Genomic DNA, 26,391 nt, shown 5'->3' with positions numbered 1-26,391 from the left:
CTCTGGAGCCTAGCAGTTATTCCTGGCTCTCCTGTCTCATTTGTGCTCTGAAAACTTGACAGCAGCATGGAAAGCTCCAGCTGCCAGTGTTGCATGCCAGGCCCCCGTGCCCTTTGCACCGGAATGGCAGGGGACAGGGAGGAGAGGAGGCCATTTGCTCAGCTGCTGGGACAAGGGGCCAGAAGGGGCCGGGAGGGGAAAATGTGTGTGTTGTGGTCAGTCCATAACCCAGAGACAGTATGTTCTGGATGGGGGCCTAGGCCCCTCGGGACTCCTGCCAGTGTGGTCTTTGAGCCAAGATACCTCCAGAAGCCCTTTCTCAGAAGAGACCTCAGGCTCTGTGTGGTCTGGAGGTAGATCAAGGCCCACCCTGCTCAGGAAACTGAGGCCCAGGGAAGGCAACTGGGCCCTCTGTTCTCCGCCCTCCTGGAGGTCTCTGGCCTGAGCTGGGCCCTGAGGACTCAGTGCTGGCCTGGGTGTGAGAAATTTCCCAGCTGCCAACACCCCACCTCAAACTCTGGGCCCAGCACATCCAACATGCATGACAAGAAGGAGTCCCCACTTCACAGGGGCGTTTGGTAACTTGCCCAAGGTCACAGAAATATCAAGTGGAAAAGCCAGGGAGGGACCTGTGTTCTTTCCCCCACTTCACCACCTCCTCTGCCCTGTGTCATGCAGCCCAGTTGTCCTGCCTGCCTAAGTCTGGCCCAGGAGGCCAGCAGCTCATGGCCAGCACCCCGACCTCCCGCATCCCATCCTCTGCCCCTCCCCCAGGCCCCATCCCATCCATCCCCAACTCCAGCTTTAGCTCCTCTCCAGGGGAGGAGGGTGTTTGTCCTGCCAGGCTGGTGAGGATCCAGCAGCAGTGCATGACCAGTGTGGGGAAAGGAAGGAGCTGATCCTGCACAGGGATGGGGAACCCTGGGCTAGGCCGTACCTGGAGCTGCAGGCTCTTTCTCTGGACTCAAGCACCGCCTGATGCCTGATGCTGCCTCCGGGGAAAGGGAGGGGTAGCGAGAAGGATGCTCTTAAAGGGGAAGGCCAGCCTCCCTCCATCTGCCTCCCCTGGGAGATCCAAAGCCAGCCAGAGAGCAGCTGGTACTCACAAGCCGGGCGTGAGCTGCTTCCCAGTAACAGCAGCTCATCGGGGAGTAGGGATGGGGCAAGCCTGGTCTCTGCCCCTCCTCCACTCTGCTCCCTGCAGTTTGAGGTGGGGTTTTAGGAGTGAAAGTCACGAGGTCGGGGACAGAGGGAGAGGAGGAAGAGAGGCTGCTGTCGGCGTCAGAGGCCAGGCCTTGGGTCTCTCTCCCACGGTGGCACCAATAGGTAGAGACTGTGCTTGTCGGAGACCTTCTCCGCTTTTTATTTTTCTACATCCTGCCAGAGCCACACACCCTGGGATGAGTTAGACCACTGATTTGAAACAAACCGCAGGTGCAGTGTGTGCACTCGTGCACTTGGTGTGCATGCAAATATGTACACACAGGAGAGTGTGCCCCAAAATGCACATGTGCAGAAGAGGGTGGGCCATGGTGGAAATAGCACTCTGGGGGGAAAGCCAGAGGTGAGTAACGGGTTCCAGCGAGTGAAGGTCTGTGTTCCGGGCCGCAGGAGGCCCTGGGTGCCCACTCTTCAGGCTGAGCCTGGGGTGCAGGCTCTTGAGCTGAGAAGTGGGTGCAGACCACTTTGCAGAGCAGGAGTTTTGCAGTACAGGGCCGCGAATCCAGCACAGCTTGGGTGACAGGGCCACTTCCAAAGCCCGCAGGCCCACAGGGTAATCCTGGGTCTGTGTGTGTGTGAGGGGGAGGTGAAGGGGTTTCACATGTCCCAGAAGACATGGGCATGTCCCAGAAAGACAAACTGATGGGCACCCTACATCCTGGGGTCCAGGCTGGGGAGCAGCCCTTTGGTCTGAAAGCAAACAGCAGACATTTGTTTAGCTCAAGGAGTATCCCACTGGGAGTAGTCTCCCAGGGACCCTCTGTGTTTAGGGGCACCGCGTGACAGAGGGGGGTTGTATGGCTGCCCCTCTGGGATGTCCCCAGGCTCTCGGACTCCTGGGGTCGGGACTGAGCTCTCCTCACCCCCACCATCCGATCCTCCCCTTCGCTGCAGTCCTCTTCCACATGCTTCCACATGTCTCCTCTCTCCCTGCAGTCTTAAATGCCTCATTCCTTGCCTGTCCTACCGACTTCTTCTCATCTTCTCTCTGCCAGCTCATTCCACTCAACCTGTCCTTCCGCAGCCACTGAGGGGAGGCCCAGCTAATCTGCTAAGTTGACCAAGCCCCTCAGTGCCCCACGAAGCCCTCCAAGGGCTCCCTGTCCCCCAGGCTCGTGACTGGAGACCCCTCACAACAGCACCTAGTGGGCCTCCCCTTGGCTCCTACCACCTCCTGCCCCCTTCCCTCCTCCATGCCCACCGCCAGCTCCCAGAGCCCCTTGACTGCTCCTGGGGTCACAGAGAGACATTCTGTTCCGGGACACCCTGCTATGTTTGTACAGGCTGTTTCCTCAGCCTGAACCGCCCAGTCCCCGCTCCTCGGCCCCATCCTGCCCGGCAATCCCTGCTTTACCTCCACCTTTCCTGGGAACCCTCGGGGACTTGCCTCTGCTTTCAGCACCCTGTGTGCTGATACCTCATTGGCAGTGCTTATCACACGCGTTAGGTGACTGCTGATGTGCTGTGCCTCTCTGCCCAGCACCCCACCCCAGCCCGGTATTCTCTTCAGGAGAGGCACAGTGCCTTTCATCATTGTCCAGCCAGCCTGGGGGACGCTGCTGGCCTCTGCCCTGACCTCTGTGGTCATGAGCAGTTCCCGGGCTCAGGGCTGGGGCACCTGGGGAGTGGTACTCCCTGGGGTGGGAACGCTGGAAGAGGCAGGGGTCCCACAACTGCAGGGAGCAGCCCAGGGCTCCCCTCTCTGGGACAGGCAGGGGAGCGCCTCTGGCCTTCGTCTCGCTGCCCGAGACAGCCCGGGAGCTGGGGCTGTGGTGTGGGTGTGAGTGGAGGGGCAGGGTGGGGAGCTGTCAGCTGAGGGGCAGGGCAGCCTCAGGACCTGTGCGCACGGCGTTTCCAGCGTTCCAGAATATGGCCTTCTCTAATCACCATCAACATTCCGTTCCATAGGCACTTGGGCAGACAGCTGGCCTTCTTTTAATAGCCACAAGTATTCTGGGCGATACCCTAATCTCAGGGCATTCGCAGTGAGCACATACACCGATTGCAGCCCCACACCCCCAGGTATACCCAGTTTCCAAACACAGAGAGGTACGTGCTACCCACACTTGGTCACATGCACAGCTTAGAGCAGACACATTAGGGCACACTCAATCCCATGCCCCACAGTGCCACAGGGACAGAATGCGTGTGCCAGGCACATGGTCACACACATTTACATACATGACGTACATTCATCATAGTACGGTAGAGCCGCCACCACCTGCTATGTACATGCACAGTCAAGGTCACACAAACACACACAGACACTCTCAGGCACAGTCACACTCAGGCCTGCTTAGAACATCTTGGAGTCACGGAGACACCCAGGACCCCCAGGTGAGCAAGGGAAAGCTGGGAGGTGCAGGGAGGGGGTGATTCCCAGAGGGCATTGGGTCTGCTCCCCTTTCCTGGCCACTCCCTGGGCTACTTGCTCCTTATCCCCGCCCTTTTATAGATTGGCAGGTGCCAGGCCCAGTTACCTTTCCGGGAGCCTCTGCTTCCTGTCCCTGGGACTTGGGAGGAGCCTTGGCTTCCACATCCTCAGGGCCCTGACCGCAGGGGGACCATCCACTCACTTGCTGGGAAGTGCCCCAAGCCACTGTTGCCTCCGTGTCTGTCCAGCCCTGGGGGAGTGGGAGAGTCCCTGTGAGGTGAGGGGGACGTTCTGCATCCCTGCTTCTGCCCCCTCCCTGACCAGGCCTTTCTCCATCCTCTCTACACTTATTCACTGGGGTGAAGCCCACAATACTGTTGGCAGGGTTGCTGGTCACCAAACCCTTGCAAACTGTGCGTGCATGTGCTGGGATGTGTGTGTATGTGTGTGTGTGCTTGTGTGTTTTCTTGAGCATGTAGGATGGGTATGTCTTCATGAGGATCTAGGCCCTCTTAATGGAGAAGATTCACTCCTTGATGTTTACTACATTAGTTCAGGGATGGGTCCTCTGACAGCTCCTCCCTCAGCCCCTCAACTGAGACCCTCAGGGATGGGGGCAGTGGGAGGAGGTCATGGAAGCACTTGGTGAGGCCCAGAGTGGGCCCTGTAGGCACAATGATGGAGGAGCTGGGGACAGGGGCTCAGGTCACAGGGAACTCTCCTGGTGACATCAGGGGGCATCAGAGCTTCAGGCCCCAAGTAGGGGCTGGCAGACTGGTAGCTCCCATGGCTGACCACAGCGGTAGGGTCAGCATCCATGGGCACCCTATCTAGTCTTAGATGTAGACATGATGATTTTCCCTTTCAGAGGAGGACACGGAGGCTCAGAGAGGGTGAGTGACCTGCACAAACTCACACAGTAAGGACTTGAACTCAGGCTTGGACACAGGTCCCCCGACTCCAGAGCCAGTGCTCCTTCCACTGTATCCTGCGAGCTCCAGGAGGAGGGCGCTTAATGCTGAGGATGAAGGGTCCTGAGCTAGCTCCTGCCTGTCTCTCTAGAGGCCCATCTAGGGTCAGAAATGCTAGGCTTTTCAATCTGAGGCTCTAAGGCCCTGGGATAGTGCTGGCATGGAAAAGAGGCGGCCTGGAGTTGGAAGACCCATGTTTAGTCCTGGCCCTGCTGCTGGGTGACCTTGGGCCAACATGTTGCCTCTCTGACCCCAGTGCCCCTGTCTGGCAGGGACGATGGTGTGTGGGAAGGCCATGGGGGGGTGGTGGTGAGGTGCTCTTGCTGCCAGTGTCCCAGGTTCCTGAGGGTCCCTGAGTCTCAGAGGCAGCCCCGCCCAGAGGAAAGGATGGCGAGGTGCCAGTCAGTGAGGGCCCAGCCTCCTTACCACCTCGCTCTCAGAGCCCAGGGACACCTGGCGCCTCCGTCCAGAGATCCAGCTGAGGTCCGAGGCCTGGCTGCCCAGTGTGGAGCGGTGGGTGAAGCGGTAGCTGGTGTACAGGCCAGTGCGCTGGCCTGACACGCCCAGCAGCACCCCGAGGCAGGGCAGGTGCTGGGCGATGGCCATTCTGCAAGGACAGCACATCGGGTTAGGGGGATGGACAGACAGACTTGAGGAGATGGGGGTGGATGGACAGACTGATACTGGGCTAATGGGAGTGGACAAAGAGCCACTGGGGAATTGGGGACATAAAGACATTGGGGTTATGAGGATGGGCAGACAGACACTGAGTCCATGGGCATGGAGGGAGAGCCTTAGGGTGGCACGTTCAGCCAAATGCTTGCTTTCAGTTCTCGAGTGGCTGACCTAAGCCGCATTTCTGCAAATGGGGACCAAGAACGCTCCTGAGCCGCCTCTGAGCTGGATGGGCTAAGGCCTACAGCTGGCCTCAGCAGCGTGCTGAGTTACTGACACCACCAGGCAAAAGGAAGCACTGAAGGCCCCCTCGTGGAAGAGGCCAGCTGTGCTGGGATTCTATCAGCAGAGAGCACTCTGGGTCAGAACAAGCCCCAGGCCTCTGCCAGGGCCCCTGAAGTGCAGTGGAGCTCTCCCTGCTGTGATCTCTCCAGGCTGCCACTGTCTGGGGGCCTCTCTTTGTAGCAAGCAGCACTGCTGATCAACCATCCTGGCTGCCTTTTGGCCTCAGCTCTGAAAATCCCAGTTAGTATTGGACACTGCCCAGGGAACTCTGATGTCCCTCCAAGCTGAGCCTCCTAGGAAGCTGGGACAGCAGAGAGGGTCACACCAGCTCCAGATCCCAACCAGTGTCACTGGCTGCTCTCAGCTGCTAGAGTTCCCCACCCGATGCATGTACACAAGGGACAGGAAAGATGGCTGGCCTCTGCCCCCATTTATAGGCCCAGGCCCTCTATGCCCATGAGGGTGGGACTGGGGATCTGGGGCTGGGTTCTGGCAGAGGGCCACACCTGTACTTGGGATGGGTGATGGCATAAATGATGGGGTTGTAGATGGCAGAGGCCTTGGCGATGACAGCTGGCACCGAGTTCACGTAGGGCGTCAGGACATGTGCGTACCTAGGACAGAGAAGCTGTGGTCCCTCTGCCAGCTGGCCCTCCCTGGGGACTCCACAACCCACCAGCCCTCTCAGGAACCTTCTTCATAGGCCAACCAAGCCCTGCCAGGGCACAGCCCAGCCTGGTCCAAACCAGCATGACCAAGTCATCCCCGGGGGAGGGACTGCAATGCCAGGGAGAATCCTGATCTGAGGGGAGTGGGAACCCAGGGAGCAGTTGAGGGAAGGGCGCTGAGAAGATGTGCCAGGTTGGGGGTTGCGCCAGGTCCCACTGTCCCTTGGAGCCTGTGCTGCTGGCAGTAAACCCTCCCCACCCCCAATGACTCTGGCCCTCTGCCCAGCTCTCCCCATGCCCTGCCGAACCCTGATGCCTGCTGTGCCCCTGGCTCCTTGAGAGTAACTGCACAGGAGGGCCCCAGAGGGGACCAGGCCGTTCCTGCACCAGGAGAAGGTCTCATACCCAAGCACCTGCAAGGATTCATAGTTCTCACTGTCTCAAAGTGCTCCTGAAGTCTGGCCTGCCTCCATGCTGCTGCAGATATCAAAGTCCGCAGACTCTAGCCACAAAGGACTAGAGGGCGGGAGGTGAGTAGCACCCTGGCTGTGCGCCCACAGTCTGGGTGGAGAGGAAACCAGAACCTCAGGGAAAGTTGCATATTCCCAAGGGATCTGGCAGGACCTGGCAGCCCTTGCAGGCCCTCAAACCAAACCCAGTGTGGCCCAGAGCTCCCCCAGCATGTCTCCTAGTGCCTCCAGGAATGAGACAGGCCCAGTTCCCGTGGGGCATCTCATAGCAGGGGGAGAATAAGCCTGTGAGGCTGGACCTAGGGTGTGAGGACGGCTCGCTTGGGCTTGGGCTGGGGAGGGAGAGGCTGCCCCAGGGTCCCCTTACTCTTCTCCCACCCTTCCAGCCGCTGCCCCAGCCCCTTAGCCACTGCTCACCCAGCAAAGCCCATCAGGGCCACAGTGGAGTAGGGGGCCCAGGAGAGCACGAAGAGAAGGATGACCAACAGCTCGATCTTGGCCATTTTCCACTCGTTCTGCAGACGCTGCCGTTGCCAGGGGCATTCACCACCACCCTCTCTGGCCCCGAAAGTCTGGAGAGCTCTAGGAAGCATGCAGAGTCTGGGTCTGACCCCACTCAGGTTGCAGTGAGTGCCAGGGTCATGGCTACTGTCAGGGAGCCTTCTTGGACCCGGCCCTCCCTTCCAGTGCAGGCAGCCCTGACTCCCAGAAAGTTCCCCAATATATCCAGCCTAAGCTGCCTCCCTGCGCTTCTACCTCTAGTGTCTTCTCTTTCCCCCACACCCCCTGACCAAGGCTGAAGGCCCACACTTCAGAAGACCGTGTGTCCTGAGACTTTTCTAAGCACCCAGGTTGTACTGGCCTTTTGGCACCCCATCCCATAAGCACATGTACTGAGCTGGTCTTTGCCCATCTGGGGCTGGGAGTGCCCTGGGGTGTGGGTACAGATGTGAGTCACGGGCAGCCCTGGCCAAGGGGCACAGCCCCCCTCCCATGGAGGCCCTCCTTCATGCCCAGCTCTTACTGGCCCGTCTCCCGGATGGCCTTGAAGATGAAGATGTAGCAGTAGATGATGACAAGCAGGGGGAGGAAGAACACGAAGCAGAAGAGCAGCATGGTGTAGGCGCGGACCGATGGCATGAAGCTCACGTAGTCCCAGGAGCAAGAGGTCAGCAGCCCCTCGGGCACATAGGCACCTGGGAACCAGGGGCAGGTGCTCAGCCTTCAGGGCAGCGCCGACTCAGGCTCCTCATCCAGCAGGGGCTTTGGATGTGGGGTCTGAGCTTCTCAAACACTGGCCCCGGCCCCAGCCCTGCCCAGTGGAGTGAGGAGGCCAGGGCATGTGGAGGGGAGCTTTCCAAGCTGGTTCTAGCAGGAAACAGGTGGCAAAGTCCACTGCTGCCCAATCTTGCCAGTTTGGAAGAGAGACCTCACCATAGCCCCAGGGTCTTACTCCCCCAAGACTTCAGCCAGCTTCCTGGTCCTGCCTCAGAAGGGTGGGTGCCTTGCTGCTAACCCTCCTACCTGCTGAGGCCTCACACCCCAACTCCTGCCTGTCTGACTAATTGCAAACTCAGCATCAGATGCACCTGTCACTTCCCGCCAGCCAGGAATCACGTGGTCTTCCCCTCTGTATTTGGGGAGGGGAGCCCAGGTTATCCTCTGATTGTTGATGGTACAGCCTCAGTTCCCCCTGCTGCTAGTCATGCCCCCTGCATGTCCATTTGCTCTGAGACTTAAGCAGTCCCTCGGCCCCTCCTGCCAGCTGGTCAACCCAAGTCCACCTACCTGCCCCTTGAATGTACCCCTCCCAGCCTATCTTCCCTTCCCCTGATTCCCTGAGCCCACTTACTCCAGCCAAAGAAAGGCGGCAGACTCCAAGCCAGGGCATAGAGCCAGACGCCCAGCAGGACAAGCGCCGCCCGCCTCTTGGACGCCATCCCGACGGTGGCCAGTGGGCGTGTGATCACCAGGTAGCGGTCCAGGGCGATGGCCGTCAGGGTAATCATGGAGGTGATGCCAAAGACAGCCCCACAGAAGGCATAGAATTCACAGCCTGTGGGCACAGCTCCCTGGCCTCAGTCCTTGGCAGGGAGCCCATCAGATACCCCAGGGAAAGGAGGGTCTGTGGATTGCGCGTACTCAGCTCCTACGCTCCCCTCTCAAGGAAAGCAGGCCTAGTTCCTCTCCACCCCGCCTACATGCATCTGACAGAGGCTCACGGAAACCTCTTGCTAACTCATGAGACTGAGGGGGACTACCCACTCTTTGCCCAGGAAGAACACATCGCCTTCTCATCTGGGCCACCCTCCACTGTGGACGTCCCCTGTCCCAACCCTCCTCCTCCCTCCAGCAAGAGGGAGTCCCAAGTGTCTACCTGCCTCTCCAAAGAGCCACTGCTTATAGACGCTGCTGACGAAGAAGACGGGGGCCTGGGTGAAGGACATGAGGAAGTCGCTGACCGCGAGGTTGATGATGAACATGTTGGCAGGTGTCCTGAGCCCTCTGCTCCTGTGAGGGGTCAGAAGCTGTCAGGAGTGGGGAGCTTCCCTCAAACGCACGTGCACACACGTGTATGCTTGCACGCAGGCACGAGCTGCTGGCCCACAGGCCCATCCCGCTGCCCAGCGAGTACCAGCCAAACAGCTCTGGAGCCTGGCACTGTGGGCTAAGAAGTGAGACCCCTCAAGGCAGCAACTCATGCCTCTCCTGTCCCCCTTCTCCCAGTGTGCCCGCAGCCCTCACCTTCGGGGCTGGCAAAGGGGAGAGGAGTTGACGATGGTGCCCACAGGCCAGGTGCTTTCACAAACCTCGTCTCCCGTAATCATCCATCTTCACACCTAACCCCTCACCCCATTGCATTTCGCAGATAAGAACACGGAGGCTCCCGCCCGTGAAGTGGCTTGCGGTCACAAGACTCAGGAAGTGGCACAGCCAGGATTCGCTCATTTGCTGGGCACCGTATATACAACAACTTACTTAATCATCACATTGACTCTAGGAAGTAAATCTCAACTTCAATTTGCAGACAAGAGAAGTGGACTCAAAGAAGTAACCTGCTCAAGTCGTTTCAGCTAATAGGCGGTAGAGCCAGGAGTTCACTTCTCCACGTGCCTGTCTCAGCCATTCAGGCGGCGAGTGGGGTAGGTAGGGAAGGAAGCCAAGGGCGGTGGCCAGGGCTGGTTGCTGAAGGGCTTGAGGACTCAGGACCCTGGCACCCGGGCTGCTCTTTGAGGCAGAGGGAGGGTGCCGACGGGGACAGGTGATGGTGGAGGTGAGCTGAGAGCAGGGCAGAATAGGCAGAGACGTGGGCGTCATAGGGACACATACCCTACACAGACGGTGTGCCTGGGGCCCAATTAAATGTGCCATTCAAGCTGCCCTGGATTACATTTGGGCCCCTTTCCTGGGTTTGAAGATGGAGGCCTGAGCCTGAGACCATTGGCCCTGGCCTCCCCACCCAGACTCAACAGCGCCCTGGCAGAGCTGGCACCAGAATTTCCACCCTGGGTTCTGCCCTGTCTCTGCATGGCTGGCTGCCCTCAGTGCCCAGGCCCCCATCCTGCCAACCAGGCACCTGCAGAAGGTATAGATGACCGTCAGATTTCCCAGCATCCCTGTGAGCCCCACCAGCAGGATCACCGTGCCCAGGGTGTAGTGGGCGTAGTCTGGAACGTCGACCGTGGGAAAGGGGACCCAGGCAGCAGCCTGAGCCCTGGCTGCCTGTGAAGAGACAGAGAAACAAGGGCATCACATGACTCCATCACCTTCAAATAGTCCTGAGAAGAAGAGTTAGGGTTCCCAATGGGGCAGGTAAAAAACTGCCGCAGGGGGGCAGGCTCAGAGTGGCAAAGCCGTTTGCCCACACAGCTAGCAAGTGGCTGAGCTGGAATGGAAACACAGGTCTCCTAAAGTTGAGCCCAAGTTCCTATACCATGGCCCAGATGCAAAAGTCTTCTAGAAGTGTGCTCAGATCACCTTTGGAGGCTGGTAGGACAGACAGACACATGTTTGGCAAGCAGGGACATGGCTGGAGTGACTTTATCTTTCCTTGGGGAGAAGGCAGAGCCATCTCCTGGGTGCGTTCCTGTCCTCTGTATGGGCCCCATCCCAAGTGCCCGAGACAGTCAGCAATGGTATTCCAGTCCCCGTTCACTCTGGGGAGGTAGAGTGGGGTGGAGACCCTCTTCTTAGGAGTCCCACACCCTTCCCAGCCTCAAAGAAGGAGGTTGTATTCTTCAACTATACAACTGGGCAGGGCTGACTTTGACACCTGGTGTGAGAGTGAGAAAAAGAATTGTCTCTTAAAAAGAAAATTCAGGCCTCCTAGGTCACTGTAGGGAGGTCATGATCCTATGAGGCCAGTACAAAAGGCTTTAAAGACTCCTCCCACCCCAGCTCCTTGCCAGGGAAGGGAGTGGTTTAATTTCTGTCCTGCCCTGGCTCCTGTAGCTACTGGAGCCTTTCCATCCTGTCCAGAACCTAGGCCAGCATCCCACGGTCTTGAGGGTGCCCTCATCCCTCCCCAGTTAATGGTGGGGTTGCTGGGGTATGGCCCTGGGCCCTGGCTAGGATGATGGAAGCAGCAGAAGGCACTAAATACCTCACTCTGGGCTGGGACAAACCCAGAGGCCCAGGGCAGCCTTCCTCTCTGGAAGGCTCTGGGGGGCATCCTACTACCCTCAGAAAGAAATGGACGTGCCATTCCAGCCCTTTGTCCCACAGGGCTGGTTTTTGTTCCTTGGATGCTCTCCACAAGGAAGGAAAACTTGCCACACTCCCCTCTATTGGTCTCTTCGCGTAGGACAGGCTCAAAGAAGTTCAGTAACATGCCCAAGGTCCCACAGCAGAGCTGTGGAACCTTGTCAAAGCCCCTGTGTGCCCCTAGGAAGAGCACCAGGGAGCGGGAGGGAGGCACACGCTCACCCCAGGCTTACCGTGGGGCTGATGGGCGGAGGGTAGTCCAGGCTGGAGGTGCTGCTCCAGGAGCTGTCCCACCTGCTGCGGGAAGCTGTGGTGGCTATGCCGTTGGATTCCTGGGCCGGATCCAGTGGGGCTCTTGTCCCCGAAGGAGAGTTCATCCTGATGTGGGGTGGCCCTTCTCAAGCCCACAGAGAAGTCAAGGGCACGGGAAGCTCAGGATATTAGCTGTGCCCAGCCTCCCAACGTTCCTCCATCCTCAGCACCCCTTCGCAGTCCACCGGCTGCCTGCTCCTGTGTCCGGCGTAGACCCAGCCTGGAGCTGTTCTTGGGGCTGGTGGCTGCTCTGTGTCCAGTGAAGCACAAAGGAGAGAGTGTCACAGTTATGGCGAGTCACAGTCACAGGGCCTGTCCCCACCTTTAAGTAGTGGAGCTGGGAGTGTACGTGCCCAATCACTTGGCACCTCGGCTCCCTCAGGCAGGTCCCTGATGATGGCGGCACGCGTGTGTGAATGTGTGGGCGAGTGAGTGTGCGCGTGTGTGTGTGTGTGAGTATGAGAGTGTGTGTCCATGTGAATATGTGTGTATGTGTATATTTCAGAAGAGATTGCCAGTCTCCGGCCCTTGCACTTTGTCCTCCCCTCTGGCCAGGCTCTCTTTCTTCCCTGAGCTCATCAAGAACAGCCTCTGCCGCCCCCAAGACCCCCCGCTTCCAGGGCTCTGTGGAGCCTAGACTCAGCCTTTCCACGGGGTACCCTCCCCTCGTGTCTGCCCACATAGCCATCACACCTTCACAACCATCCCATCCAGAACCAAGGCTGGTCCCCCCATGTCACAGATGCAGAAGCTAAGAGGATACACCAGGATATAGCACAATCAGGGGGGAGATCAGATCACGAGGCATCTTTTGTTTGTTGGTTTTTGATCATAAACTTTTTTTTTTTTTACATCTTTATTGGAGTATAATTGCTTTACAATGGTGTGTTAGTTTCTGCTTTATAACAAAGTGAATCAGTTATACATATACATATGTTCCCATATCTCTTCCCTCTTGCGTCTCCCTCCCTCCCACCCTCCCCATCCCACCCCTCTAGGTGGTCACAAAGCACCGAGCTGATCTCCTTGTGCCATGCGGCTGCTTCCCACTAGCTATCTATTTTACGTTTGGTAGTGTATATATGTCCATGCCACTCTCTCACTTTGCCCCAGCTTACCCTTCCCCCTCCCCATATCCTCAAGTCCATTGTCTAGTAGGTCTGTGTCTTTGATCATAAACTTTTTAATGAAATAGAAAGTTTGAAAAAAAAAGAAAAAAAACCCCACAAAGCTGGTAGAGACCTGGGAGCTCACCCAGGCCTGCAGGCCTGGCGTGAGCTGAGTGAGTATCAGAGAGGTGGAGGGGACCCCCAGACCACGCCTACCTCTTGGGGGAGGACAGCAGGAGGAGGGTGGGATTCCAGGGGCTGGGGCTGCACAGCAGGGTGTCACAGAGAGAGGGCGCTCACAGGTGGGAGCGGGAGGCTGAGTGGGGACGCGACTGCTGGCAGAAGTGCCACAGTGAGCAGAAAGCGGGTTATGAACGCCCACCACTCTCCCGATCTCCTGTCCTTCTCAGGTGCCATGCAATGGCCAAACCTACCTGGAAGCCAGAGGTAGGGGGGCTTGAGAGATGTGGTTCCCTCTGACAGAGCAGAGCAGGGGAGGGTTACGGAGCCCACATGCGTCGTTCCTCCACACCACCCCCACCTGCCACTGTTGCCAGTAGACAGTGTGGGTCCTCTCCACTCCCACTACTGGCCAGGAGGTCAGCCCTCCCACTTCACCTGTGGATGTCCTTGCTCTTTAATTTTCTCACCCCACCCCAGGGGCTGCTCATGGAGAAATGTCCTATGCCCTGGGTGGGCAGTGGTGCCAGCTGTCTGCCTGGCCAGTCTCCATAGCTCTCCTGGACCAGCCCGAGCCACCCTTCTGCTCAGCCTGGCCTAGGAGTTTATAGGTGATCACACCCATTCCCCCCACCATCCCACTCGCCATGCCAGGGAGATCCGAAGATGTCCAGTGTGCCTTGTGGTACTCGGAGCTCTCGCCCACAGCTCTGCACTGACTCACTGTCTGCTCTTCACGCTTTGCTGGCGTGGCTGGAGTTGGGAAAAGCTTTCCAGGTCCCTCACCCACAGGGGAGTACTAGGGGCATAGGAAGGGAGAGGCCTGAAAGCTGCCCTGGGGTGACGTAGAAGGCCTGGGCATTTGCACAGTTGGGGGGCTAGGGAGGCAGGTGTATGATGTTTGATGTTAGATCAGTGGGCCCTCAGCAGACATGTAACCACACTTGTTGAGGGACTGTGATCAACCAGCATCATGACACTGTCCACAGACCCCCAATGCCGACTTTACATACAGGTTCCCTGAGCCCCAGAATTCCTGTCCTTTACAGAGAAGTCGTGAAAGTCCTTGTAAGAAAAGCCCCTGGGCCCTGCATTTCTGTTGTCTGGTGGTAGCACCCAGCATCTGGGGAGGGAGGCAGATATTCCTGCCCTCCAGCATGACCTAGCAGGCAGCACAGTAATGCCATTCCCATCCTGTCCACTCTTGGGGGTCAATTTCCTCAACCTGGGGCTGGCCAGGGCTATCTGGTTACCCAGAGACTCCTGGGAAACTCCCTGGAGCCGTTGCCAGGGGAATATTAAATGTCTCAGTGAATGCGTTCCTGTAGGCCCCTGGCCAGCAGCTCACCTGGACCCTCCCTCACCTGGATCCTGCTGGGTTCTAGGCAAACCCTCTCAGGATAGGGCCCTTCCTTCTTCCTGTGGCCTGAGGGAGGGACCATAAAAGCAGAAACTGAGAAAATCCTTGCTTTGCTGCTGCCTTACATCGTATAGCAGCAGGTGTAGCTCTGCCCTTTTACCTGCCCTGGGCTTAGAAGTGCCATCCATTCCCTCCCTCTCCAACCAAGTGCACGCGTGCCCATCGGGAGCCAGCCAATTGACCAGTGGTCCTGTTAATGTCTCTGTGGCCAGCCTCTCTCTCTGTTGCTCTTTCCACCCTTACTCCCCTTCTGGGGTGCTCCCACTGAGTTCTCTCCTATGCAGCCTATGCTAGCCAAAGGGGGGCAGGCAGGGGGAGAGTCATGGGGCAGAGTCTACATAACACTGTGGCACTGTATTCTGTGGCAGGCTCCTGGGCTGGACACCACTTGGTGCTCACACTCCTGGCCTAGGGTCCTGACTCAGGCACTTAGAGCTGTCCCCTATGCCATTCCTACTGGTCCATGTGTGTCGTTCCAGCGAGTCCAGCCTGGTGGTCTTCAACTTCATACCCATCCAAGTGCCATGCATTCATCAAACAACTACAGCAGTGTGCCATGCCCTGGGCTGGCATCCATCACAGAGGCTGTCCCGGGCGAGCTTGCTATGTAATAGTCACCCCTCAGAAAGTGGCCTCTTCCTCCCGCCCTTAGCTGGAGGCTTCTGTTGAGGGGCTCAGGGCCAGTTAATAGGTGTGAGAGAGGACTTAGAAAACAAAAAGTCAAGGAAAACATGAGTAAGGCCAAAAGAATAAACTTTTAAGCAGAGAACTGATTACACACCCTAGAGGGGCATGTTGGTGTAAAAAAACCCATGAAGTGGGTGGTCTTGTATTTCACATACCTTGGGCACACTCAGCAGCCCATCAAAAGCAAGAATTTGCTACTGGACTTAAAAAATGAAATTTAGGGCTTCCCTGGTGGCGCAGTGGTTGAGAGTCCGCCTGCCAATGCAGGGGATGTGGGTTCGTGCCCCGGTCTGGGAGGATCCCACATGCCGCGGAGCGGCTGGGCCCGTGAGCCATGGCCGCTGAGCCTGCGTGTCCGGAGCCTGTGCTCCGCAGCGGGAGAGGCCACAGCAGCGAGAGGCCCGCGTACCGCAAAAAAAAAAAAAAAAAAAAAAAAAAAAAATGAAATTTAGAGTGAGCGACATGGTGAAGGCAGTTGAAAAATACAAACTTCCAGTTATAAAATAACTAATTCCTAAGATGTAGTGTTCAGCATAGTTGATAATACTGTATTGTATATTTGGAAGTCGCTAAGAAACTAGATCTTAAAAGTTCTCATCACAAGAAAAAAGTTTCTGTAACTACGTGTGGTGATGGATGTTAACTAGATTTATTGTGGTAATCATTCTGCAATATATACAAATACTGAACTATGTCGTGTACTTGAGAATAATATAATGTTATGTGCCAATTGTATCTCAATTTTAAAAAAACATGAAATTCATTCCTTAGTGCCTTTGACATTTCCTAGTTGGCACGCAGGGCACACAGAGAGGCTCGATCTACCCTAGGAATTACTATATACTTTTTCTGGCCTTTTGGTGATGTGCTGGAACCGCAGGAGAGACAATTTTCTTCTTTAAAATATTCTAGGGCTTCCCTGGTGGCGCACTGGTTGAGAGTCCGCCTGCCGATGCAGGGAACACGGGTTCGTGCCCCGGTCTGGGAGGATCCCACATGCCGCGGAGCGCCTAGGCCCGTGAGCCATGGCTGCTGAGCCTGCGCGTCCGGAGCCTGTGCTCGGCAACGGGAGAGGCCACAGCAGTGAGAGGCCCGCGTACTGCAAAAAAAAATAATTAATTAATTTAATTTAATTTAATTTAATATTCTAGCTGATCTTAGCCATGTTCCTTAGCAGTTTCCCATGAAGTGGAGCATTTGTCTGAGGGAGAGAGGAAGGGAGGAAGGTACCCACTTTGATTTATGACATCCTAGAGCAATTTTTTTTTTTTTTAATTAATTTTATTTATTTATTTATTTGTGGTACGCAGGCCTCTCACTGTTGTGGCCTCTCCTGTTGCGGATCACAGGCTCTGGACGTGCAGGCCCAGCGGCCACGGCCCATGGGCCCAGCCGCTCCGCGGCATGTGGGATCTTCCCGGACCGGGGCACGAACCCATGTCCCCTGCATCGGCAGGCAGACTCTCAACCACTGCGCCACCATGGAGGCCCCCTAGAGCAATTTCTGACTGCTCAGAGAGCACAGGTATAGAAGATACATAGGGCAGAATGGAAATCTACATGAAACACAAAGATGTTCTTAGTGAAGAACAATTCTGGCATATAATGTGTGTCTGGGTCTGTTCCCAGTGACCCCCCACAAGCCCTCGTTTATCTGAGCATGGCATGAGTGGCACCGGAAGATTTCTGAACGAAAACCTTGCAGTGGAATTGGCTTTGTCTTTTGATGTGACTATAGGCATGTCAGCTTTGCCGGCAGAATCCCAAAGCTGTAAACACTGTGAATTCCCTCTCACACCAGCCCAGCGCTGTCCCTATCTGCCGTGAGGGTCTGGGAAGTGACAAAGAACATCTCTGAGACTTAGTTTCCGCACCCATAGATTGAGGTACTAAAACTGTATCATTCGTAAGAAAGTGCGTAGAGCACACTAGCGTGCCTCCCCGAGGCTCGCGGGGGCTGCCTTGCCTGGGCGGGGGGCAAATTCTGTACAGCACTAATGTCTGCATCATCACCAGAGGACACTGGGGTCAGCCCGGCCTGCACCACCGTGTGGAACCACGTGACCTTGGCTGACTCTTGCCCTCTGAGCCTCCTTTCTTACCTATAAAATGGAGATCGCGAGCTTCCCTGGTGGCGCAGTGGTTGAGAGTCCGCCTGCCGATGCAGGGGACACGGGTTCATGCCCCGGTCCGGGAAGATCCCACATGCCGCGGAGCGGCTGGGCCCGTGAGCCACGGCCGCTGAGCCTGTGCGTCCGGAGCCTGTGCTCCGCAACGGGAGAGGCCACAACAGTGAGAGGCCCTCGTACCGCAAAAAAAAAAAAAAAAAAAGAAGAAGTACATATATGACTCCATCACAAATTTATTATTTAATATTTTAGTAACAGTATTTCACTGTAATTGGTTTCTTTTGTAATTCTGTGCATTTTATTTCATGCATTGGAAACATTCTGGGGAACTCCCTGGCGGTCCAGTGGTTAGGATTCGGTGCTTTCACTGCCATGGCCCGGGTTCATTCCCCAGTCCTGGAACTAAGATCCTGCAAGCCATGAGGCATGGCCAAAAATAAATTCTGGAAGAGGGCTCCTTTTAAGGCTGCACGGAACCCCAAAGGGGTCCCTGGCCCAGTAAAGTAGAAGTGGATGGAGTAGAAGATGAGGTGGGGGGGGATTCAGAGACCAGGGGACGGGAGCCATAATTCCGGGGGCTGGAAGGGGCCTCCCTTGGGTCACTCCCCCACAAGGGCTGCCTGGGAGTCTTAAGAACTAGCCATTCTGCTGGGAGACTTGGTCTGTGCCAGGCCCGGTTGTTTAGCTTTGCCTGGGTCCCCTGAGCCACCTGGAGTCTGACAAGAACCTCCTGGCCTTGAGCCCCCATTATCCATCCCAACCCCTGAGCCCTGGCGCCTGGCTGCAGGGCCTGCCTTCCCCTTTCCTTCGTTAAACTGCGGTCCTTGCAGCCAGCAGAGCTGACGAACACTGTGAGGGTGCAGAATCTGCAGGAAGCCTGGGCCACCCAGAGCCTCGGTGTGTGCCAGTTGCCCCAAGACGGAGTCTGAGCAGGTGAGCTGCACTCAGGGCAGCGCCTCACTGGAGAGACAGGAGCTGCCGGGCCTTCCAGGGAAGGCTGGACAGAGCATGGAGCTGGAGACAGAGGCCAAGAGGTGGGAACCAGGTGCAGGGCTGACTTCCAGTGCCTGGGGCTCCCCATCCCTTGCCATTTGACACAAAAGAGGCTTCCGCTCTTGGCATGGACATATATACACTACCAAATGTAAAATGGATGGTTAGTGGGAAGCAGCCGCATAGCACAGGGAGATCAGCTCGGTGCTCTGTGACCACCTAGAGGGGTGGGAAAGGGAGGGTGGGAGGGAGATGCAAGAGAGAGGAGACATGGGGACATATGTATATGTATAGCTGATTCACTTTGTTATACAGCAGAAACGAACACACCACTGTAAAGCAATTATACTCCAATAAAGATGTTAAAAAATTAAAATAAAATTGGAGAATTTTAAACCTTGAAAAAAAAAGAGGCTCCCACTCACGCCCCATAGCTTGGACCCTCCAGCCAGGCCTGCACCTTTGCTCTTTTCACTCCAAGAGGCTGTCATCTCCACCACGAGCCTCAGCCTTTTCCTGATCATCTAAAAGCTTCTCGGCATCCTAGTTCTAAGAGCAAAACCTTCACACCTTCTCCCACAGGACTGTGAAGGCTATGATTTCACACCAGCGTGAAGGGCAGCTGCTCCCAACACCCTGCCTAGGAGTTCTTGCTCCAGGACTCGGCATCTGCAGCAGTGGGCAGGGGTGAGTAACAAGTGATGGGATTAAAGAGCGAGAGCTCATGGCCTCTTCCCACCACCCCCGCCCCTCCCCCGCCCCCATGAATCCCCGAGAACAGGCCAGGGCGAGGGAATTCCTAGACTTGTTTTGTAGTTTTTATTTGTGTGATCTAATTAATACCAGCACTTCCTTTAGAACTGAAATCATACTAAAAAAACAAAAAAATGAAATCTTACTGAAAGGCTTACACAAAAATAGTGCCCAGTCCAGTCGCTTCTACTACCCTGTTCTACTTCCTGGAAGCAACCATTTTCAACCCTTTAGTATTTTTTTTTTTTTTTTGCTGTTATTTATCTCCATATTAATAAATAAAAGACTTACGTGCTGAATCTTGTTCAGAAGGATGGGGAAACATTACTTGGATTTTATAGAACCCTGAGCATAAAAACCTAAAAGTTTTTTAAGCACACCCACCCTCTCCCCGCCCCCGACTCCCTCCTCAAGCCCCAGGTCTAATTAAAAAGCACCCTCAGGGGCTTCCCTGGTGGCGCAGTGGTTGAGAATCTGCCTGCCAATGCAGGAGACACGGGTTCGAGTCCTGGTCTAGGAAGATCCCACATGCCACGGAGCAACTGGGCCCGTGAGCCACAATTACTGAGCCTGCGCGTCTGGAGCCTGTGCTCTGCAACAAGAGAGGCCACGATAGTGAGAGACCCATGCACCGCGATCAAGAATGGCCCCCGCTTGCCACAACTAGAGAAAGCCCTCGCACAGAAACAAAGACCCAACACAGCCATAAATAAATAAAATAAATAAATTTTAAAAAAAAAGAAAGCACCATCAGAGCTTCAGACCCCTCCCCCAAACAGACAAGCCCTGAATTAGCGTTTCCTCATGTTCAGTTTTCTGACCTTTAGACCTGTTGCACAGAAATGATGTTTCCCCTTGAGAAAGAATCCAGGCATGGGGATCCCTGAGTATGTTTTCAAACTCACGGAAGAAAGTTGAGCTGCATTTCTCTCCATCACAGGTTTTGCTACCCCTGCCTCTGGTTAGTGTCCCTGGAGAGGCCGGAATCCAGGGGGCCTGGGTGTGAGGCTTCGGATACCTCTGAGCCCCCTGGCATAGGCAAAGCTCCATCGTGGGTTCAGCACCTGCTGAGGACACAAAGACAGATGTTTGCAGGAGCTGGGGACAGGGCTAGGCCTTGAGGAGGCACTGGCACCAGGAGTGACACCAGGAGTGACAAAGCCTCCCCTTGGAACAGGGCCTCATGCGCCCCTGAGAAGGGTGGAGACACCCGTCTGAGCACGTATGTGCCTCACTGAAGGCCACATCAGCAGGAGTATATCCCATCCAGGACAGCTCCCTGCCTCCCCCTCTGCCCTGCTCTTGCACCTGACCTCCCATCCTGTGCTCAGAGCTGGCTCCCAACCAGACCATGCACCAGTGCTGTTTGATTGGGGCTGACCTGAGAGAGGCCCAGGAAAGACTTCCTGCCTGTGCCCCTCCAGCTTTACAAGGTGAGGGACTGTGGCTGGAGCTCTGCAGGCCCTGACTGCACCCTGCCAGCCACTAGGACCTGCTCCCTGCCCATTTGCACAGAGCCCCAGGGGCAGGGACATTCTTCTTGGCCAGCTCTCGAGGGCCGACCCAGAGGACCCCACTGCCACTTTTGATTTGAAATTTTTGGTGCTTCAGATTCAAGAACACTGAAATATCAGGGTGGAAAGGGCTCAACCAGACCTGGGAGTAGGGTCAGCAGAATGGCAGTCAAAGGTGCCGCTTCAGGCAAAGTCCTAGACTCTGCCTGATTCTTCTGGGAATTCTGGTGTGTAAATTACCTTTCAGAGTTGACCCAGACTTGAGGCAAGGAAGTTTAGTGTTCCTTCACTAGCAGTTCTTGGCTACAGGCTACCCTGGAGGGACATAAACTCTCAAGCACTCCCAGCTCACTCCAGAGCCCCAGGGGCAAGGAAACCAAGATGCCAGTCCTTAGAAGGGGTGGGTTCACAGGACTGGTGAATGCGGGCCACAGGACCTGGGCAGAGCACCAAAAATTTCTGCTACATTGAGCAAGTAATTGGAACGAAATTCTCCAAAAGACAACTGGTGCTCAGTGAAGCACAGGATCCTAGAGTGGGAAGGAGGGCCAGAGATCATTACAGGTAGACTCCGAGCTTCTGCTCCACCCTCTCTGGAGGAGAGTCCCTTCCTCTCGAAGGTTTAACATTCCAGATTTGTCATCTTCTCTTGAGTCCACCAGAGTATCCTGTCCTCCAGCCTGTGTGGTCGAACTGAACCATAAGCTGCTGGAAGAGTCTTTGGCCAGTGTCTTCTCAGACGACTACCACGACCCAAGTACTCACCTCGCCAGCTTCCCTGCCCATCCACTCTAGTCGACTTTCAGGAAAGACATTATCTGGCATGCAGACTTCCTATAAATCTAGCCACTGCTCCCTTTCTCCATGCTCACAGGTTTTAGAACTGACCAGCAACAAGTGTAAAGGCTTCTAGAATTTGCTCTTCCTGCTTCCTATATAATGGGAAATTTGTCCCCCTCATCTCCCTTGGCGCCTCCCACCAAAAGCTCTGGGGGAAGGACTGTACCTATTGTGTTCACTGAGGTCTCTCCTGGTGCCCAGAAAACAGGAGGAGGTGCTAAGTGCCTGTGTGTTGAGCAGAACTGATGTCACAGGGCGATTTTTGTAAAACAAAGTGCGAAGAATGAGCTTTGCCTCAGCCTCGATTCCCTGGAAAAGTCTGAGGCAAAAGTTTAGATGTTAACACGTCTCGGGGGGAGTGAATCCCAGGGAAGCAGGAGTGAGGCAGGCAAAGAGGGAGGGAAGGCATGACTGAGTTGGCCACAGCGCTGTGATAAGCACAGCAATCACTCAGCTGTGTAAGCCATCTTCCAAAGGGCTATAGGAACCACCACGACGCCAAAAAGTCTGCCTCGGGATTGTGGGGAGAATTGACTCACGAACTCCCATCCCCTGGTTGCTGTGTTTACTGGGTGGCCTTGCCAGGAGTCCAGCCCTGCACTTGTGTGTGCTGCCCCCTGCGGCCCCAGTAGGCGTTGGAAGAGCTGTATCCCAAGGCCATGGTGGCGCACCTTCAACACCGGCTACAGTTTGTAGGGTAATCCAGGCAGTAGGCAGGAGCCAGTGGCACTCCCCACCTGCTGTCCTGTAGCCCGCAACTCTGCAGGCTGCCTGGAAGGCCAATAAGCATGCAGAGGTGCCAAGTGGGCCTTCAGCTGCTTGTGTCTCTCTGGGGACAAGCTTCAGGACAGGAGGAAGAGACATGCAGCATGAATTGGGGGGAGAGGTGTGCTGCAGGCTCAGGTGGCTGGACAGGGGGGCACTAGGTAGACACAGCCTGTACCACAGGGCTGTGCCCAGCTCAGGAAGCTCCCTCCAATGAGGACCCAAGCATTCCCTGTGCCTCAGGGATGTGGGTGTGTCAGGCTGCACCCAACACTGACCAACACCTGCTATTAATATTTTGTTTGCTAGTCTCCCTCTCCTGGAGCTACAAGCTTACTAGGTTCATTGTCTACCTTCCAAGTTGTTGTAGGTGATGGTTTTGTCAAATGTACCCATGTAAAATAGCTTCCAAAATCATCTTCCTTGTCCCATTAATCAATGTCACAAAAGTCAGATTTTGTTAAGACACCCTCAGTCTTTCAGCATCAATTTTTGTATCAAAGTATGCTAGATTATGTCAAAATCTGAATGACATAAAATAATGAAAGTTTATTTATTTACTTTTTTTAAAGATTTTTTTTGATGTGGACCATTTTTAAAGTTTTTATTAAATGTGTTACAATATTGCTTCTGTCTTTTTTTTTTTTTTTTTTTTTTTTTTTGCTGTACACGGGCCTCTCACTGTTGTGGCCTCCCCCATTGAGGAGCACAGACTCCGGATGCACAGGCTCAGCAGCCATGGCTCACGGGCCCAGCCACTCTGCGGCATGTGAGATCTTCCCGGACTGGGGCACAAACCCGTATCCCCTGCATCGGCAGGCGGATTCTCAAGCGCTGCGCCACCAGGGGAGCCCCTGTTTCTGTCTTATATTTTGGTTTTTTGGCTGCGAGGCAGGTGGGATCTTAGCCTCCCGACCAGGGATTGAACCCACACCCCCGCACTGGAAGGCAAAGTCTTAACCACTGGACCTCCAGGGAAGTCCCTATGAAGGTTTATTTCTTGTTCGTGCTGTATATCTATTGCCAGTTGCTAGGTCCTCTTCACTTTACACCTTCTCACTCTAGGATATAGGCTGATGGAGCAGTCATGATCTTGAATGTTGCCAGACTCAAAAGCAGAGGGATTGTTCTAGAGGGTGACAAATCAGCAATTAGATGTTCTGTCCCTGAAGTGACACACATCTGCTCAGAGCAGATTGGCCAGAACTAGTCATGTAGTACCCCATCCAACCACAAGGTGGCCAGGAAGCGCAAACCACCAGGACCCCCGAAGGTGGAGAGCAGGAAATATTTGGTCAACAGCATAATTCAGCTTCAGATGAACTGTATAATTGAATGTACTCTGGGTCTGGGGAAGAGAGGCCCAATTTTACTCGAGTTGCAGCCCCTCATGAACCCATTTCCAGACTTAAGAGGCCCCTGACCAGCTTTAACAGCACAAGCACATACTATGCACTTTTTCCTAGTCTTCCACTGAGGAACCTGTGGTGATTTTGCCAGGTAACTCTACCAGGTAAAGAGGAACCGCCCCCCCAAACTTTCAGTTACAACTGACCCTGAGATAAAACCAATTCCTTGATACGTAGACCACCAGCTTGCTCCACCACTCAGGGCTTTAAGAGCATCAGAGGATAACTGAAATTTTGGCTAGAGGCAACAGCAGGCCCTATGAAGCAGCAATCATCAGGGTCATTTCCCTAGTTTCTGAATGGTCAGATGGTCTGATTGCCATGGAACTGCTCCCTGACTTAAAGAGTAGGTCTATTGTAACAGGAAAAGCCAAGTAGAAGCCGCTGGAGCATCCCTCCTGGCCACAGAGGAAACATAAAGGAAGTTAACTCCTGCTTCCTAAGGCCTGAGGTGGTTGAGACTGTGTTTGCCTTTTCTCCTGCACTTGAGCGATTGCTACCAGCTGGCATGAAGGGTGTGTGCAGCTAGGGGAAGTGAATCAGTGAGAACCCAGCAGAGACTCAGATAAAAGGGGACAGGGCTGGTGGTATCCAAGGATGGCCAATAACTAGGGACCACATCCAGAGCATATTCAGAGTTCTTTGTGTGGAGGAAGTGAGACACCTGATCAAGGGCAGTGGAAGGAGAAGTAACTTCACAAAATAAAAAAATGAAGAGGGACAAGGGGAGGCAGTCTTCTTAGGAAATGAGTCTGTCCTTCTGTAACTGGAAAAGCACCTTATACAACCCAATGCATGACAACTCTTCATCAAAATACCTCAATTTTTCCAATTTTTGTTCATCATGAATATATAAAACTTTTGAAATATAGAGGAAATAGTTACGTCTGCATTCATCTAGTTTATTAATTTAGTTACTCATGTTTTAAACCATATTTTAAAGTGATACTTCAATCTATAAATGTTTCTTTGTTCCATTCCACATTTTGTGAAACAACCCAGTGTCTTTATCACCCGAGAGCCTCCTGTTGAGTCATCCAACAGGTTTCTTGAAAAAGTCATTTCTTGAGAACAGAAAACCAAAAAGCCTGAGAATTCCAGCTCCCCAATTACCATCAAAAAGGTCTCAAGGAAATAAGTTTTCAGAGGGTGCACTTATTGTAGGTGGAAATGGGGACCCACTTGAATACTCTATGGAGGTGTGAGACTGGTGTAACACCAAGGGAACACCCAGAGCACTGTCTACTAAAGGGTGGGAAAAGCAAATGACCCTGGGACTTGTGACATGGTCACAGCAGGTTAGGTTACGAACAAAGGATCTAAAAGGTTCCTTACATTTAAAAAAAAAGGAGGGGGAACTTCGATAGATTAAAGGAAATATAAGTCATGTCAACAGAATGCAGTGTGTGACTCAAACCAACATTTGGAGACAATCAGGGAAATTTTATCCGTGACTGGATATTAGACGTTTTTAAGAAATGATTATTTGCTTTAAAGATGAAGTAATGGAATGGTGTTTATGTTAAAAGAGTCTTTTTATTTTTGGCCATGCCACGTGGCTTGTGGGAATCTTAGTTCCCTGACCAGGAATCGAACCCGGCCCTCGGCAGTGAAAGTGTGGAGTCCTAACCACTGGACCACCAGGGAATTCCTGAGTGCTTTACTTAAAGATACATAATATCTGGAATTTACTTTAAAATAACCCAGGAGCAGAGGTTGGGGAGGAGACAGAGAGGAAGTGTGTGTGTGTGTGTGTGTGTGTGTGTGTGTGTGTGTGTGTGTTGAAGGGGAAAGTAAAGAGGAAACAAGATTAGCCACAATTGATAATTGGTTGCTGAATACTTGGGGGATGACTACACTATTCTCTTTGCTTTTAAGTATGACATCCTCCAGGGACTCCACTTTCTGGATCTCCTGCTAGTGCTTCCTGTTGGCTGAACCCAACTGGAAGTTAGAGGGCCAGGGCACTTGTGATGCAATGCATTTGGATCTGCTTCCGAGAAACAGAGCAAGGTGAAGTGTCAGAGATCCATCTGGGGAGGCAAATTGAAGGATATTCAGCAAAATTCCCTTGGGTAGCATTTTAGAAGTTTATAACGATGTTGAAACTGTGCATGGAATGTAACTTCGCACTTCTTTATACAAGGCAGGACTTCCCTGGGAAAAGAGGAGATGAGGGATCAATAACACCTGACCGACCCAGAGACCTTGCAGGCTCAGGTGCTGAGTTCCAGTAATCCTCCCAGTTGATTCAGTCCTGGAGTCACTTGGCTCATGGTTCGAAGTCCTGAAAAGAATGAGTCCTTCAATTGGACAGCCAAGCCTGGGCTGGTGAAGAATAGAAATCCTGACTTCAAGGCCCACATGGCAGACACAAAATCACGTGCTCACCAAACTGATTTGTTTTTCTCCTGGGCACACAGTAAAGAAAGCTATGCTTTCCAAGCCCCTGGCATCAAGATGTCTAATTCTGGCCAACCAAATGTGGGTAGACGTGATGTGTGCCTTTTCCAGGGCTGGCCCTTAAACTTCTCATGCAACCCTCCACGTTCCCCCATTACACATCAGCTGGCCTGATGCAGGAGAAGAGTTCAAGAGCCCTGGGCACCATTGAGTCACTGGATGCAGGGAGCCTGGCTCCCTGTCTGCTTGCAGGAAAGTCACCCACCCGGACACCTCTGGCATGAATCAGAAAGAGACCTTTGCTGGGTTGAGACTGAGTTTTGGAGGTTGTTTTTACAGTGGCTAGCATACCCAGACTATCACAGCCACCAAAACTGCACACAGTTAGAGAGAAGCAATTTTACAAAAGAAAACCAGGAAGCTATATATATATTTAAAAAGAGAGAAACGAAGTATTGGTCATGTCTTTTTTTTTGCGGTATGCGGGCCTCTCACTGTTGTGGCCTCTC

At 54.2% G+C, this 26,391-nt stretch overlaps 1 protein-coding gene across 1 annotated transcript; it reads right to left on the bottom strand.

The window, feature by feature from the left end:
* Positions 1-1,872: 1,872 nt before the first annotated feature.
* Positions 1,873-11,745, bottom strand: OPN4 (opsin 4; the record flags this gene model as incomplete). Its single annotated transcript, XM_079711673.1, has 10 exons — positions 1,873-1,911; positions 3,702-3,845; positions 4,993-5,173; positions 6,033-6,140; positions 7,082-7,246; positions 7,689-7,860; positions 8,517-8,720; positions 9,042-9,175; positions 10,242-10,387; positions 11,602-11,745. The coding sequence occupies 10 exons, from the start codon at positions 11,743-11,745 to the stop codon at positions 1,873-1,875; spliced, it is 1,437 nt and encodes a 478-aa protein (XP_079567799.1).
* Between the last annotated feature and the right edge of the window lie 14,646 nt (positions 11,746-26,391).

Source organism: Hyperoodon ampullatus (genome assembly GCF_949752795.1).
Source record: "Hyperoodon ampullatus genome assembly, chromosome: 1".
NCBI lineage: Eukaryota > Metazoa > Chordata > Mammalia > Artiodactyla > Ziphiidae > Hyperoodon > Hyperoodon ampullatus.
This window is presented reverse-complemented; position numbering and strand designations above follow the sequence as displayed.